The sequence below is a fragment of the Beauveria bassiana genome (genome assembly GCF_000280675.1).
Source record: "Beauveria bassiana ARSEF 2860 unplaced genomic scaffold BBA_S00002, whole genome shotgun sequence".
Classification (NCBI taxonomy): domain Eukaryota; kingdom Fungi; phylum Ascomycota; class Sordariomycetes; order Hypocreales; family Cordycipitaceae; genus Beauveria; species Beauveria bassiana.
In genome coordinates this window covers 1,058,934-1,074,220 of record NW_007930837.1, presented here as the reverse complement: position 1 = coordinate 1,074,220, position 15,287 = coordinate 1,058,934, and the positions used below count along the sequence as shown (strand labels likewise).

Sequence of the window (15,287 nt, the reverse complement as noted above, 5' to 3'; positions counted from 1 at the left end):
GTGTGTGGCGGAAAGAAGCAAATCGGCTCCACATGACAGCGATGGCGCTGTGACAAGATTGCTTTTTTTTCTTTTGAGCGCCCGCATTGAATCGCAGATTTCACCCGAGCCCTATTTACGCATATCAGTACCTTAATACATAGTCTGACAGTCAACTCAAACTGTTGTCAGATTCTGCGGCTGAATGGAGGAGGGGTATGGACAATAACCACAAGCTTTCTAATGCGCCCGCCTCGAGTTTGTAGTCGGTCTGATGTACCTGTGCTCCGCTGGACGTCTGGGACGCGCGGATACGGAGTAAAGAGTTGATCAATAGGCAACGGTTTTGCCACAGTAGCTCATTATGAGCTCAGTATTATTGCCACGCTAGCTCGTTATGAGTTCAGTCTCAGGCAGGCCCGGAAAGCACGAGCTTCTCGGTGGCCTGTTACCAAAACTATAATCTGACAAGGAACGAACTATCCCGATATTTTGTTCCTCGGTATCCATTGCGGGAACAAATCTACTTACCGCGGGCGTGCCGGTTGTGAACCGCTCGTGGCGTTGCGTGCAATACCAGTAGCTAATGGTTGCTACTGGAATAACTAGCGGCCAGTGCTATCAACAAGACATGAAAAGATTGACACCTGTTCACTCTGGTGAAGCGATCCATAGAGAACATGGCTCGTGCACCTGAAGACGATGGAGCAGACTAAATTGCCGTGATCCAGTATCAAAATGAGAGTGAGCCACTGCCCTGTCGCGGCGCGCCAGCATCCTTCAACCGGCTGCATGGGCTCAAATTGCCGGCCCGCTGGGTAGGGTGGTCAAGCGGCTCAAGCCTACGAAACCTTCCAGAAGGTCTGTCTTGTCTGTAGCATTATTAGCTCAGCCAGGGGGCTTATAACAAGACTAGCAAGGTTCGAAAGACCCTTTCCTCACAATGTCGCCTGATAAGCGGTGTTGGATATCGATCCTCGTAAGTGTTCAGTATAGAATAATATCCGTTTCTGCATAGCGACGAGAATGGCGCGTCAATTCATGATCTCTGAGGTTGAAAATCAACAACAGCAACACCGTCATTATGCCAGCAGCTCTGAAAGTGCGGCCAATTACTTTGTCACCAGCTTTGCCAGTGCTGTCACCAAGCTGGTTCGAGTGCAAGCGACAAGAGCAAAGAATCTCCCAATCGAGCATGGCAATTACTGTGGCCTGCTCTCTCGATTGTGTTCCGGGACAATTAGTAGAGTTACGTATCCTAGCGTTGACTGTGCGTGGAAAAAATAATCCGGGGACTGATCGACTAGACATGGGCAGGAAGTGGGCTCGAATATGTATCCTCGTCGGACGGCGGGGCAGTTCATCTGCTTCCGAATTCGCACCGGCACCAAAACAGTATCCATACTTATGGCGGTGACAAGAGAACTTGAACAAGGGCAGTTACTGATAACTCTCGAGGTTCCGGGACCGTTTTCTTGATTTTAAAGGTGAATGATTCAGATTAATAGCAAGACCGTTTTGCCGGATGAGAGAAGATGACTGCCGTGAGCCTCGACCAACGACGTGGCGTAGGATTTGCGCATATCTTTTCTTTCTTAGTGTAGCACGGAAATGTAACCCTTGTCTACTTGGAGATTTGAGGTGGCGAATTCGAGACTTTGCCGCGTTGACAAGAGACCGCAAGGTTGTGTCTGTTCGGTGGCTGACAGCAAGGATCATGTCCTCCAGGACCAACAGGCGCTAGACGACAGGGGCAAGGGGGCAGTTGATGCTAGTGATGCAACTCTGAAGCCTGGTTGTGGCAATGTTGCTCAAAAGCCATAGCAGGGTTTGGCCAAGTCTCTCCCCAAATCCGAGAAGGAAGAGAAATTACAGCCTAGCCAGGGACGTGCAGATGGCCCAAAAGAAACTTCCCGAGCCTGGAAGGCCTGTCAATAGGGCCGCAGATGAACTACCAAGGATCATGACCATCGGTTAACAGGTATTCCAGGACGCACCCCTCCCCAGCAGCGACACATGCAGGCGGTACCGAGGCGTTGCAGCAGACAGTCCGCAAACCTGTCCGTCGTCCAGTCTGCCGGGTCGACAGACCCTGTCAACCAAGCCATGGCAAAGAAACCACGAGCGAATGGCGTGAGTCGAGGAGATTACATAGACGTTGAACGTCGGCATTCGTTTGTACTGGTATTGGCAGAAGCAAGACAGGGCAGATAATCGTTTTCTTTGCAACGACAGCCGGGCGGGCGACAGTGGGCCAAACGGCAATATTTGGATAGTTGGAGCAATACTCGTCATGTACGCAGCTAGTCCGTAATGATGTATTGGGATGCAGCGAGATGGAGTCGACTGAGGCTGGCGGGAGGGAGGTGGTGCAAAGGTTGGCAGTGGCAATCGGAAGAGGAGCAGCGTGCCATTCCGGTGAGGTCGGGTGGATGCTGCTGCTAATTAGTGGTGGATTTGACAAAATGTATGCAAATCTTGTGCCTGGGTTTTGCAGGAAGTGGTGCCTTGGTGCCTTGGTGCCTTGGGCCGGTCTCGGTACCTGCATATTCCGACTTCATTTTTGCATGAGCTTGGTACCTGCATGAGTGGAGCTGGCCTGGATTGCACAACGCTCTTCACTTTTATTACTGCATATGTACAAGTACGGTGCGGAGAAGCCGCGACAGCAAGATGGGGTCGCGGTGCTATGTGATGATGCAGGAACACTTTTTGCGTGCACAGCATAAAATTTCACTGTGCAGCCGAGCTCATGCAAGCCCATGCAGCCCCGGGGCCGTCACCATTATTGTGCCACCTTACCAGTGGTCAGTATTCGTTGTTCCACCCGGATCCTTCTTCCCCACGCCGCAAGCCATTGCTGGGCTGCGCATCTTTTTCTCTCACCATGCCTTGTTAGTTACCGATCCAGCTGCTGTGCTTCCTCGGTACTCCGCAACGCCTGCGGAACTTTTTCTTTTCTTTCAGGTCGTTGAGGTTGTGGGTGGCTGCTGCTAATATCGATTGAGGCGTCTGCTTGGTTCCTTTGCGCTGCTGCAGGCACAGCCGAAGTCTCCAGCTCGTATTACGGATACATTCATCAACACTGCGAGGATCGCCTGGAGTAAACATGGTTTGGTTTGTTTGAACATCTCGAGAATAGACAAATCAACCGTCTCGACTTGTCAACAGACACCAACAAAGAGGTCGCCTAGCTACTGGAGCAACGCTACGCCCTGAAACGAGGCGTCTCGCAAACTAGTCGATCTAGGTTTCCTCCCATTCCTCTACCCAGGCGTCGGGATGCCTCTGGTCTGCTCCCCACAGTTTCCTTCTGAGATCACACTTATGAGATGTTACTTCGTAACTACTGGTAGAATGGATGCCACTCGGGACTCAAACTAGCGACGACTAGCACGTACAGACGGGCTCGGAAGATGGGTAAAACCCTCAACTCGTAGCAAATGACGCACTAGCGGTACAGGTTGCGCAGGCCGCACCAATAGAGTTCGAAATGACATCTGCCGTAGCTCCTGCTATTCGTATGTGGTTCAAGATGGCGCAACGATTGCTTGAGCCCCGAGATACGCACGAGCCAGTGCTTGCGCTACTGCATACACAACATAGGCCAAGTATTACTTCCAGATTCTGATCTGTTTGGCGGGGTGAGTATACAACTTGCGAGTCCGTCCAAACTAGTTCACCGTCGCATGATGCTCTAGCAAGCGAGCAACGTTCAGGTCCAGCTTCCCCGCACCGCAAGATCAAAGCACGCTGTGGCAATGCTGAAATGCCATGGCAAAGTCAAAATGCGAAAGTTCTTGACCACACGGATCCGGCATGAGAGCTGTCCCGTCAATTGCATGCAGCCGGTGTTGTGCTCCCGCATAGAGCCCTTGCCCAGCCCGCTGGGACAGCCCGACCAACTCAGGCGCAGCGTGTATTTACTTGCAAAAAAGGTACCGACCAGTGGTTCTGTGGGTAACAAGTCCATCACCGCTAATCTGCTCTGATCCATGGTGCGAAAAAAAGTCAAAAAGATTGGATGCTGGCGTGTGGAAAGAATCACCCAAAGTGGGATCGAGGAGACAAGGGGGGGCAAAGGGTAGTCGCTAGCTTCAAGACATCGCTCACTTAGGCGACGCTAAGGTTTCAGGTTTCATTCCTCGTGGCCTCGGCCAATAGGACTCGTCCCGGGCTGAGATTCCCACCTTTTGTTTCGGACAAGTAAACCCTTCAGTCTGTCCTACTGGTAGGCGATGCAGGTCAGTGGCGAGGACAGGGCTTGTGCAAGTCCAGGAACCTGATCGGCCGAGAGGCGCGCACATGTACCATCCATGTCCGCGGTTCGTGATTGGCACCTTGTCACTTGTGTGCAAAGTCGGCACATGTTGGGAGAACTTTTGCCTGCCAATGAAAATCTTGCTCATAATGGTGGCTGTCTGGTTCGTCTCCAGGCCCAAAAGCCCTGTCGCCTGTTCATTGATGCTCTAGCGCCGGCCCTCCCGACCATCGGAACGGCCCTTGGCTCTACCGCTCAAGCGATCAGCCAGCAGCCATTATTTAATCTGTCGAGCCATCTCTCGCCGCTGTGCCGTTGAAACAATATGATTCAATGGCTGCCTGAAATATTTAGTTGCCGTGCCGCTTGCAGAACCTGCCTGCCCAGCTGGGACGGCTCGCAAACGAAGAGTTTCTTGCGAATCATGCGGCAGAGGTCGCCGATCCATCGACACCGTCACGGCCACATTACTCGTAACGAGCTGCATTTTTTGATAGGCAAGACTCCGAAAGAGGCGTCGCAAGCCGTTGCGTTTCATTTTACACCCATCCGTATTAGATTTACACCTTTTGCTGTGCAAGCCACGGGAGCCACTGCAAGTTCACCGTAGGATTCTTGATTGCCAAGTAGGCATGCAGCCTGCAGCTCAGCAATTGGCAACTCTAATCATACCCAGGAGGCCACCCAGGTATCCAGCAGCCCGGAACGCTAGAACCATCCTATTTAGTGGATATCAAAAGTCGACTATCAAGCCGCAACGTCAGTCTACCAGTAAAGACAGCCAGTCAATACACGGCATGAAAGGTTTTTTTGAACCAAAAAGTTAGTGCCAGAGGGCATTGGTAAACCCCATAATCCATTCATCACTTGTTTACGAATCGTATCGTGCAACCGGTCGGGCCTGTTCTGGGCTTGAGTACCTCTTGAGTCTTGACTCTCTGAAATACCAGGATTACGACGACGAGAGGATTGCATCCCACTGATGCCCACTCCACTCCACCACGGCTACCTTCTCGTATGACGGTGCGGATAGGAGGGCCTGATCTTGGTGGCGCAAGAGGCAAGGAAGAAGAACTTGGCGGCGAACCCTTCCTTTTGGGCCTGCATGGATACGGTTTGCAAGGCTTGGAGGAATACGGAACGCCACGAACCAAGATGGGAAGGTTGCCCGTTGGTGCTGATGGCTGGCCCTCTCCGCCGCCACGCTGCACTGCGGCCGCGCACCTACATTATTTGCGTGAGGAAATGCCATGCAGGTAATCTGTACTTATTTTGGCGTCTTGTGTATTGCGGTGCGATGGGTTTTGGCGTGAACGAGAGGGATCTGACTGCTCAGTACTGCAAAGTATCAGCTTGGAGGTTTTTATTCAGCCGGATCCACAGCTTGTCGCTCTGACCCCAAGATGCCGCGTGCCCAACGGGGCGGGTATATCGGTTACGTGTCTGCACTGACGGGATGGACCTGCATGAGATGGAGAGTGACTCTGCGCATGCAGAGGGCACCCACTGTCGCTGCCCTTCATTGGCACTGTTTCAAGAGAAAATTGAGTCAAGCATACAAAGCAAAAACCATGACGAGATAATCACATCCACTTGCTCATTTGAACTGTTATACTCCGTACGGAGTAGAGGGAGTAACATGATGACATCTACACCATATAAAAGGGAGCTGAAAAGGAATTTACGGAGAAGAATTATGGAATGTGAGCCGCACAGAGCACATGGAGATGGACAGTGCTCTGGCTGCCCCCCCTTCGCGCATCTCCCACATCTCCCACTTGTCATGCTGCTGAAGAATGCCATCTGGTGTGCATCGTGGGTGGTTTGGACGACACACGCCGCCGCTGGGGGTTTGAGGCTGACTCGCGTTGCCAGATCTTCATGGTGAAACTGGCGCGGACTGGGGCCTGCCAGCGCTGATTTGACACGGTGACGAATTTGGCTTCCATCGGGAGACCCGCGAATGTGGGTGAGCCGTGGGTGTGGTATTCATCTCGGCCTTTTCGACTCGGCCATCTACAAGAAAGCTGTCAAGTGCGATATGTCAAGACGATGGGGTCGGGCATGCCACTGCGCTGAGACTCTTGTTGTTTCTCGATTTTTTTTCTTGATTTCCGGGTAGGTTGAATTCTTCTGGGGTTAGACGGGCAAGGTATTCTTGTGCTTGAAGCTGGCAACAGGACCGGCAGCCTTTTTAGCTCCATGCAGTGTGCATCGCAGGCTGAAATGATGTAGGGCAGGGAACGGTTGCGACGCTGTGAATGGTTGCTCGATGCGTGCGCAGCCATCATGTAGTTGCTGCTAATGCTGCTGGGCCCACCTGTCATGTCGCCAGCAAGGCAGCTTTTTCTGCGCAGCGAGCGTAAAACAGCCTGGCCAAGAACATAGTTGCATGAGAAACATGCAGTTGGGGTGACTGTTGTTCTTGGGCATTTGACCTGCGGCGTCGACTCATCCGCGAGAGGGTTTTCTGGGACCGGGCAGCAGAATATAGTAAACCCATCACCACCTCTTTAAAGAAAAAAAAAGTGTGCAATGGTGATGATGAGGGCAAGTCAGCCTCGGCTAGCCTCTTAGCCCTCTATTGGATTATTGTGTGCATAAACGGCGTAATAGTGTAATCACAATGTCACTGCACCCCAGCCAGTACCGAGCATATCCCATTCAAGGGCTTCAATTGGGATCGGCGTGGCCCCGGCAAAGGTCTCGACATGTGCACTCGTTTGAGGATGTGACGGTAGCGTTGTTGATTATCTCTTCGACAGGAAGCTGCCATCTGCCGATGCATTAAGAAGGTGCGACAAGCGGCGATGCACGGCAGAAAAGCGGGATAATAGCTGCCAATGTTGCGCAGCAGTAGCAATGGGCAGTTGCCACTCCCTATTCAGTCCGTGGTGGGCGCGACAATGTCATGACGCTGACGTCGGAGTCTGGCAGAGAGTTCGTATTTGCGAGGGCCCAACTTGAAATCGGCAACCATAGCCGCTAACCATTATTTGGTGGCTAACCTGAGATGATGGAGTAGGGTTCTGCACTTTTCCGATGCTGCCGGCTGTGAGCGTGGAAGCAAGTAACGGCTGCAACATTTGAAGCGTAGCACATATTCCTACCCGTCTATAGATGTGCGCGTGCGTGTGTCGTATTTCTAATAATCGATGGCGGTTTACATGATTACGATGCAATGCAGGCACAATATCTGTATCAGATACAGCTGGGCTGTGTGGGCTGTCATGTAATGCATGTGGCTATTGGGGATTATGCACAGCCCGTTTCTATATTGAGACTTTGTCCCGTACGCGGGAAGCGAGACAGTGGCCTTTTTTTTTTCTTCGTATCTGGACGGCCCAAGAATTTGGGTTTAACTATTATTATTAGTTGTGCGTCGTGCCTCCATTCCCAACCGAGCTCCGCCGCCAGTGGAAGAATATGGAAGGAGAGAAAAAATGACGCTCGCGACTGGGGCCGCTGTGATGATCAGAGGCCCACAGCGAGAGGAACAAGCAGAAGAGATTGGGTTTTGATGGTCTCACCTTTGGACAGAAGAGCGTGGTGAAAAGAGCGCATGCTGGAAGATGGCACGTATGGCGCAGCCACAAGTTCTGGCTAGCGGGATGGCTGCTGAGGAGCTTCCCTGTTGGATGGGCATTCACTCGGGGGCGCTGTCGTCTCTACGGCAGCTAACGAAACAGAGAGATGAGACGAAGGGTGACAGTCGAAGACGAGATATCTTCTGAAGAACAACGCTAGAGAGTAACGAAGTCGTCACAAGAGTCGAATAGGTGGATGACGCCAACACCGTCGGCGGCATCTTTGTGCATGGCATTGGTCGAGCGTGCGCAAGTGCAACGCCCAAAGGCTGTGCACAGGCGCCGTGCTTGCACATTACACAAGTCGGTGCAGACCTGATGCAGCTCTCGGTGCTGCTCGCAGGTGCCTCTGCCTTGGTTTGCACAAGTAAGAAAGATGTGCAAGACTGAGAGGGAGGGAGGGGGGTGGTCCGAGCCGCCAACCTATCACACAACTGCAGTGTGCATGAATTGTGATGGATGGAATCAGGGTGTGCGACTTTGTGGACTCGGCATAAAAAAAGCACTGCATTGGGGGATAACAAGTGGCGCGTTGACTTTAGTGCCCTGTGCTGGTGCGCGTCGCGAGTTGCGGTTGTGGTTGGCTGGGTCTGGCACTCTGGGCACACAGGATATGCATGTACGCGCGCACTTGTTTCTTTTATTCTTTTTTAATTCTTTTTTTTGTGCTTGCCTGCCCTTGAGGCGGATGACTGAGGCTTGCTGGAGTGCTGGATCCCCGTCTGAACAGAACGCGCGGCGAGTCAAAGGGAAGGAAAGAAAAAGACGCGGAAAGCCGTGCTTCGCAGCGCGTGCGTGCATGTTCGCGTCCACGTAATGCATCGCACATTGTCGTTCAAGGTTTGCGACATGCCAGCTTGGAAGGTACTGCCGGGCAGGACTCGACACCACCAGTCTCTACCCACACCTAAAAAAAAATCCAGGACATCCACCTGCAATTGTTTTTCTTTTATGAAAGAAAGAGGAATCTGGGTGACAAACTACGCGGAAGGCTGGGATCATATTCCGTTGTTACTCTGTAACTAGCTCGGTTCAATAATAATAGTTGGGCTAGACTTTGGCTGCCACGGGCATGGCCGTCTTCTCCATTCTCATTTCGTCTCTGGAAACCCTGTTGGCGACTGTGTCAGAGGGAAATTTTATTTCTTGGCCAGCCGCCGGGATGCGAGTTGCGCTAACACGGGCTTCCTAGCCTCCCCGGGAGAGAGACGAGGCCAGGAATAGGTAGAGAGAGACGTTGTGGGCTGAGTGGGTGGTGATGGTGGTGTGCAATGTGTACATTGTGTGGTGGTTGTTGGATGAGAGTGGCTGCCAGCTGGGCCCTTGTTAATTTGCCGCGAGAGGCAGCCTGGCTGGGAATACGGGTACCGCAGTGCGGAGTACAACGTAGGTACATTGGATGGCGGCATACGAGGACGCGCCAAAGTAAAATAAGCAGAGGTCGGCGACGTCGAGAAGTGTAACGTGTGTATCGATATGCCCATGATCGATATGCCTTGATGGTATCTCAAGGTACTCTTTGGGATTTGTTAGCAGCGAGGTGTGTGTCCCGAATTAGCACCGCACCGCTAGAAGGACTGGGGCTGTGGCTGCGCCGCTGGAGCGTTTGGCCACGAACGTCACATCACACCCAACTACCTTTTATCAAGAGAAGCATCATTTGCTCAAGAGTCATGACATGGTCTTTCAGATCATGACGGCTTCCTACTCCAACCTGCAATCCAGTACGGATTACAGGCGGGCAAACTGCGTTGCTGCCCGCTACGGCAGACCAGTAGACCGCCACCTACGAATACAAGCCGGATGCAGGCTGGTGTCCGTGGTTGAGCGGTGTCTTTTTGCCGGTAGGTAAATCTGTAATTCTGGTGCTGAGGTGCTTAAAATGAAAATGAAAACGAAAATGAACATTAAAATGCGCTGCCAGCCAACCACTCCACATCTTCCTCACCGACCCACATATTTTTGGCACCTCGCGTTGGCATTGACATTGGCATTGGCTTTGGCTTTGGCGTGCGTGTCCTTTTTTCCTTGATGCTTTATTATTGTTTTTTCTTCTTCTCGTTGTCTGTTTTATTTTATTCGCTTCTCTTTTAGCAGTCGCCAAAATGTGCGTATCCACTCCATCTGCCTCTGCCTCTTCGCCCCAGACACACCAAAACACCAGGCTTTTCGGGCTTGCGGGCGTGTCTCCTTGTCACCAACCCAATGCCAACGCCAATCCCACATTGGCCACACCACCGCCACCCACCCACACCCTCCTTGCCTCCATCATGACCTGCTCCATCGCACTCCCTCCCACACCGGGGGCGTGCCATGGACCCCGACCCGCTCGCCCGCGCGCCGCCGCTATTCTGGCAAGGCCCCGCAAGCCCGCTTTGATATCCTGGCGACCTTGCTTTTTGCCTGTGCCTGTCCTGTCCTGTCCTGTCCTGTTCCTCGCCGCTGGGTGTGTGGTGTGAGACACCGTGGACGCAACGGATGTCGTTTCCACTCTGGCCTGCCCATCTCTGTCGCTTGATGGGTCGCTGGCTCGACCGGGATGTCTTTTTGCGCCGCTGCTGCATCGACTTTGACTGCGACGTCTCTTCTTGCTGCTGCCGACTACTTATGCCCATCTCCCCCCCCATCTCCATTGTCCCTGAGGCATACGATCGGCATCCTGTTAGGAACCGGTGCTTTTTGGATAATCTTGTTCTCTTTTATATTTGCCCTTGGTTCTTCCTTCTTTTTGTGGCCTGCTCTTGTCTACTTTCACCTTTGGAACTCTCCATTTCCTCTTGTCGAGTTACCTCACTTTCCTTACACTGTGACATCCGTCACAAGCCGCCAACCCGCCAACCACACTCCAGCCTGCTGCTCTTGCCTTACCTTTCGTCCAGAACTGCTTCACCAAGAGTTACATGTACATCAACATATCCATCCTAATAGCCCGCTGCTGTTTAACTTTTTGATTTCCCGACACCACCGACTTCCAACGACATTCTTTCGCGACCAGTCGACTCTCTTGGCTTTGACGTCTTTCCTGCCAACGCCTCATTTACCACGTCCCAGTCCAAACCGCCTGCTCTTTCGAACGGACTCTGTACACTATCTACGCATGCCACGATACTATTATACTCTGTAATCTCTCGATACTCGCCCCTGCTCGACGCCCGCTTGTTTAAGGTTCGTCTATTCTGTTGGCTGTCCACGACACTGCGCATCTTGCCCCGCCAAAGCCACCTCGCCAGTGCTAACTGCCAGCTCTAGACAAACGACGAAACAATCACTCACAATGGAAGCTGCAATGCTGCAACCCCAATCGGTCGCCCAGGCCTTCCTCAACAACCGAGAATTCAAGTCCGATGCTCGCAAGGCCTATCTGTTTCAGCAGATGCCCGCCACGCCCATCTACTCCCGCCCCGGCTCATCTTGCTCTCAGCCACCCACCCTCTACAGCAATGGTGCCCACAAGACGACCATGCTCGACGCCGACGTCTATGACAGCCACTTTCCCTCTACGCCGCCTTTGTCCACTTCTGGAAGTGCCATTGGTAGCCCCAAGATGTTCGACGCCCTGCAGACCCCCATCAACCCCATGTTCTCCGGCCTTGATGGATTCCCCGGCAAGGACCTGTTTGACTCGGTTGAGACCTCGGTTCTTGACTGGTCTAGCTGTGCTTCTCCTCCTATGACACCTGGTAAGTTCCCATAGCTTGGCCGAGACCAGCAGGCACGTTGCTGGCCACGAGGCTATACTCGACTTAGTGGGGCTAGTTTGCTAACAATGTTGCAGTCTACATCGCTTCGCACCCTCTAGCTCTCCAGCAGAGCACCAGCGACTTGGTGTCTATGACCTCATGCCCGTCGCTGTCTCCCTCGCCCTCGCCAGCCTACGCTCGCTCCATCGCCTCTGAGCAGGATGTCGACTTTTGTGATCCACGCAATCTTACCGTCTCTACCGGCAATCCTACCCTTGCTCCCGAGTTTACACTGAGCAACATGGGCGATGCCGATGTCAAGGGCGCTAATGCCCGGCCAACCTTTGATTTCAACCCTGCCATCTCCCATGACCTTCCATCTTTCCAGAATCTTGATGACCTCGACTCGGAGGATGATTTCAGCAACCTTGTCAACATTGAGGCCACCGCTACCGGGGAGACCACTCGTCCCCGCGCTTGCACCGGCTCCTCGGTTGTATCTCTGGGTCACTGCAGCTTCGACGATGAACTTGCCTTCGACGACAACGACACATTCTCCTTTCTGCCATTCCCCAGCGCCGACGCTACTACCGACGTCGATGATGGGCACCGTGACAAGAAGCTAAAAACGTCGCCCAAGAACGACGCCGTAGTTGCCTCTGAGCCTACGGATGACGAGGTTGAGGCCACCAGCGCTGCCTCTGTTTCCTCTGAATCGACCGTCTCTTCGCCGTCTGATGACAACTCTCCTACTGTTTCTGCGCCTAGCCGTCGTGGCCGCAAGCAGTCCCTCACCGAGGACCCCTCAAAGACCTTTGTCTGCGACCTTTGCAATCGTCGTTTCCGCCGCCAGGAACATCTCAAACGCCACTACCGCTCTCTCCACACACAGGAGAAGCCGTTTGAGTGCAACGAATGCGGCAAGAAGTTCTCCCGCAGCGACAACCTTGCCCAGCATGCCCGCACTCATTCCGGAGGTGCTATCGTCATGGATCTTATCGAGGATCACGCCTCGCACTTTGACGGCAGCGCCATGCCTGTCAATGCTGGAGACGAGTTTTCTTACGGCAAGGTCATGTTTCAGATCGGCTCCGAAGTATCCGAGATTACAGAAGACGCCTCTGATAACAAGAAGAAGCGCAAGCGCACCGACTAAGGGCCTTGAGCTTGACAACTATTTCCCCCGGGCCTGGCCCATTACGTCTTCTACGAATAATTTCACAACTCTCTCCTCATCTTCTGGTAAGCGGCTTCATGCCCTTTTCTTGAACGAGAGGGGAGCGGCAGAGCTACATGCATGTTGCCTGCATTTTATGTTTCTGGAAGGACGCACAAAACCATGGTTTATGACTGCATTTACACACATCTTTCAGTTCTTGTATCAAGTTTTGACATACAACCTTTTATACGGTGGTCGTCGGATGGCATCCGCGGTTGCAGTTTTTATGACGATAAAAAAAAGTTGGACAAAGTATCGGAGGCATGGAAAGAACATTTTTCTGGGATCAATTTGGCGTGACAGGCGCTCTTGTTATTGGTGTGTTGTCCTGCTTGGTCACTTTTTAGGCCAGGTAGTTTACTCTTTCTTTACATTCGTTGTAATCCTTTAGTACCATAAGGCGCGGCTGGTCTGCACCTTGGACTAGATGAAATCTTTTCCGCCAAATTGATTGTTATTGGACGAATACAATTGAAACCATTTTGAAAGACTGTTTTGTGATCATGTACGTGATGGGGACGAGCTTGATTGTACTTGCCGCTATCCAACATGATCAATCATGGCTGCAACTTTACTGCTCTGTCTATTCCGTACATGTACAAGCTTGCCGACGATGGCCGGCCTCGCTTCGCATTTACCGGCCGTTGCTCCGGATATGTCAATCTCAATCATTTCTCCCGTCTTCATAGTTGGTCGAAGGGCTGATTCGTGCTAACGAGGTAAAAAGCGCAGGCTTGTCGTCGAGAACCGGTCATTACGATACTTGCTAGCCCAAATTAACCCCATGAGGGACTCGCTGGGTCGGGTTCCCAGATGGTTCGTCGCACGCACCACCCACTGGAGATGAGATGGGCAGAGACGAGGGTCCCCTGATAGAGTACGCACAGCCTAGCATTGGTCTGTGAAGACGGTTTTGATTCTGGTAGAACAAAACACCCTGGTCCCGTCTGGTGTTGTACACGGGCGTTCAAGGATCCAAAGGGGACCACTCGCCGTCAATTTCTTCAGGCATCTAGATTGTTGCTCCATACTGGTCTGTGTCGTCGCACCAATTTCGCATGCATATGGGCTCCGTGGAATACATATTACATGCTAATTAGTATGCTTGGCTATCTGGGTATATTGGTCTCGATTTGAGCTAGAAGCAAAAGAAGAAGTTGTGGAAGGAGGGGAGAGACGAGGAGCCCCGTACCGCGGACCCGGAATTGCATGCAGGTCCGCTGCAGCTACTGGTACTTGCAGCATCTTGTATCCGTACATGTAGTTGGAGCAACATTTTACGAAAAGCCAGTCGTCATTCTTTCGGTCTAGCTTGCACTTGTATTACACGACATGAACATGTAGGAAGCCGAATTCGCCGCGCAACATCGTTTGGCGTACATGGCCCCTGGTCAAGTGGTTCAGAATTACGTGCCGATGCAGCCGAGAACCGAATCATAAAAAAATTGCGACATGGGCCCGGCATGCTCGGATTCAGCAACTTTTTTTTTGCTTCTTCTTCTTCACACCGTTCTTCCCTCAATGTCAGCTAAAGCCTCTTTTATGTCCCTACCCGTTTCCGATTCCCACATCTGACAAGGAAGTAGGGTGGAGATAATCTAAAGAGACAAAAAAGAGAGTAACGATGCTGTGATGCATCCTGAGAGGCGGTAAAGAAGATGAAGCTGTATTGAGCTCTCGTCTCCATCAATAGTTAGATGGTCTTGCGACCCAGTATTGAAGCGGTGGACGTTTCCATCTCACATGAGTGCCACCTTTTTTTCTTTAATCTTTTTTTATGTAGTATTAATTTGTCTTTACCCCCGATTATTTTCTTTATACGTATTGCGTCTGCGCCTCATCGGTTCTACGAGGTGCCATAAAACGCTTACTCGTATCATCAGCTCTTTGTTGGTCTGAGCTTCTTGGTGGCCTCACCCACACCCCTCCCATTTCCTGCCCACTCACTCATCTTTTCAAAATTGCATTGTGGGCTCTTTGTCCTCTTTTTCGCTCTCACACACCCCCCTTTCCAGCCCATGTAAACCTGGTTAGCGGCTGGCGGAGCTTCATGCTAGGCTTCCCCGGTCCGTACCTGGGATGCCTGGTGCCTGGATCTTCTTGTGGAGACCAATGCTTGTCTCTATATTTCATGCGATTTAAAAAAGGTGTGTTGCTGATTTGAGATTTCCCGAGAAGTGAAGAAGAATAAAAATGGAGAATGGCCTAATTTCCCATTGCTTCTTGCATGGTCGCTTTAACCTAGGTGGTAGGTTCAAGGTTCCCAACTGGGTTTCCCGTTGTGGCACAAGACATCTTGACAGGCGACCCTGGCTCAGCCGAAAAGAGTTCTTATTCTGAGCGGGCGACCGGGGAGAGCGAACCGTGCAACCAGCTCCCTTGCATGCCGATGGATTCGAATCTTGTGCTTCTCTTCCTGCTCCCGGGGAGGGGGGGGGGGGGGGGGGCTGACACCATACACACTTCGCTTGCACCCCTCTACCCAACACCAGGCGTAATTTCCCAGCCTTCCATGGTCCAAGCTTGGGACTGTCCTCGGAGGCTTTTTCCTTCGTGGTTGG

General features: G+C 52.2%; 1 protein-coding gene across 1 annotated transcript; it reads left to right on the top strand.

Moving 5' to 3' along the window:
* Positions 1 to 11,101: 11,101 nt before the first annotated feature.
* BBA_00971 (stress response element binding protein) lies at positions 11,102 to 12,663 on the top strand (the record flags this gene model as incomplete). The annotated part of the gene is made up of 2 exons (XM_008596068.1): positions 11,102 to 11,507; positions 11,603 to 12,663. The coding sequence occupies 2 exons, from the start codon at positions 11,102 to 11,104 to the stop codon at positions 12,661 to 12,663; spliced, it is 1,467 nt and encodes a 488-aa protein (XP_008594290.1).
* Positions 12,664 to 15,287: the final 2,624 nt, after the last annotated feature.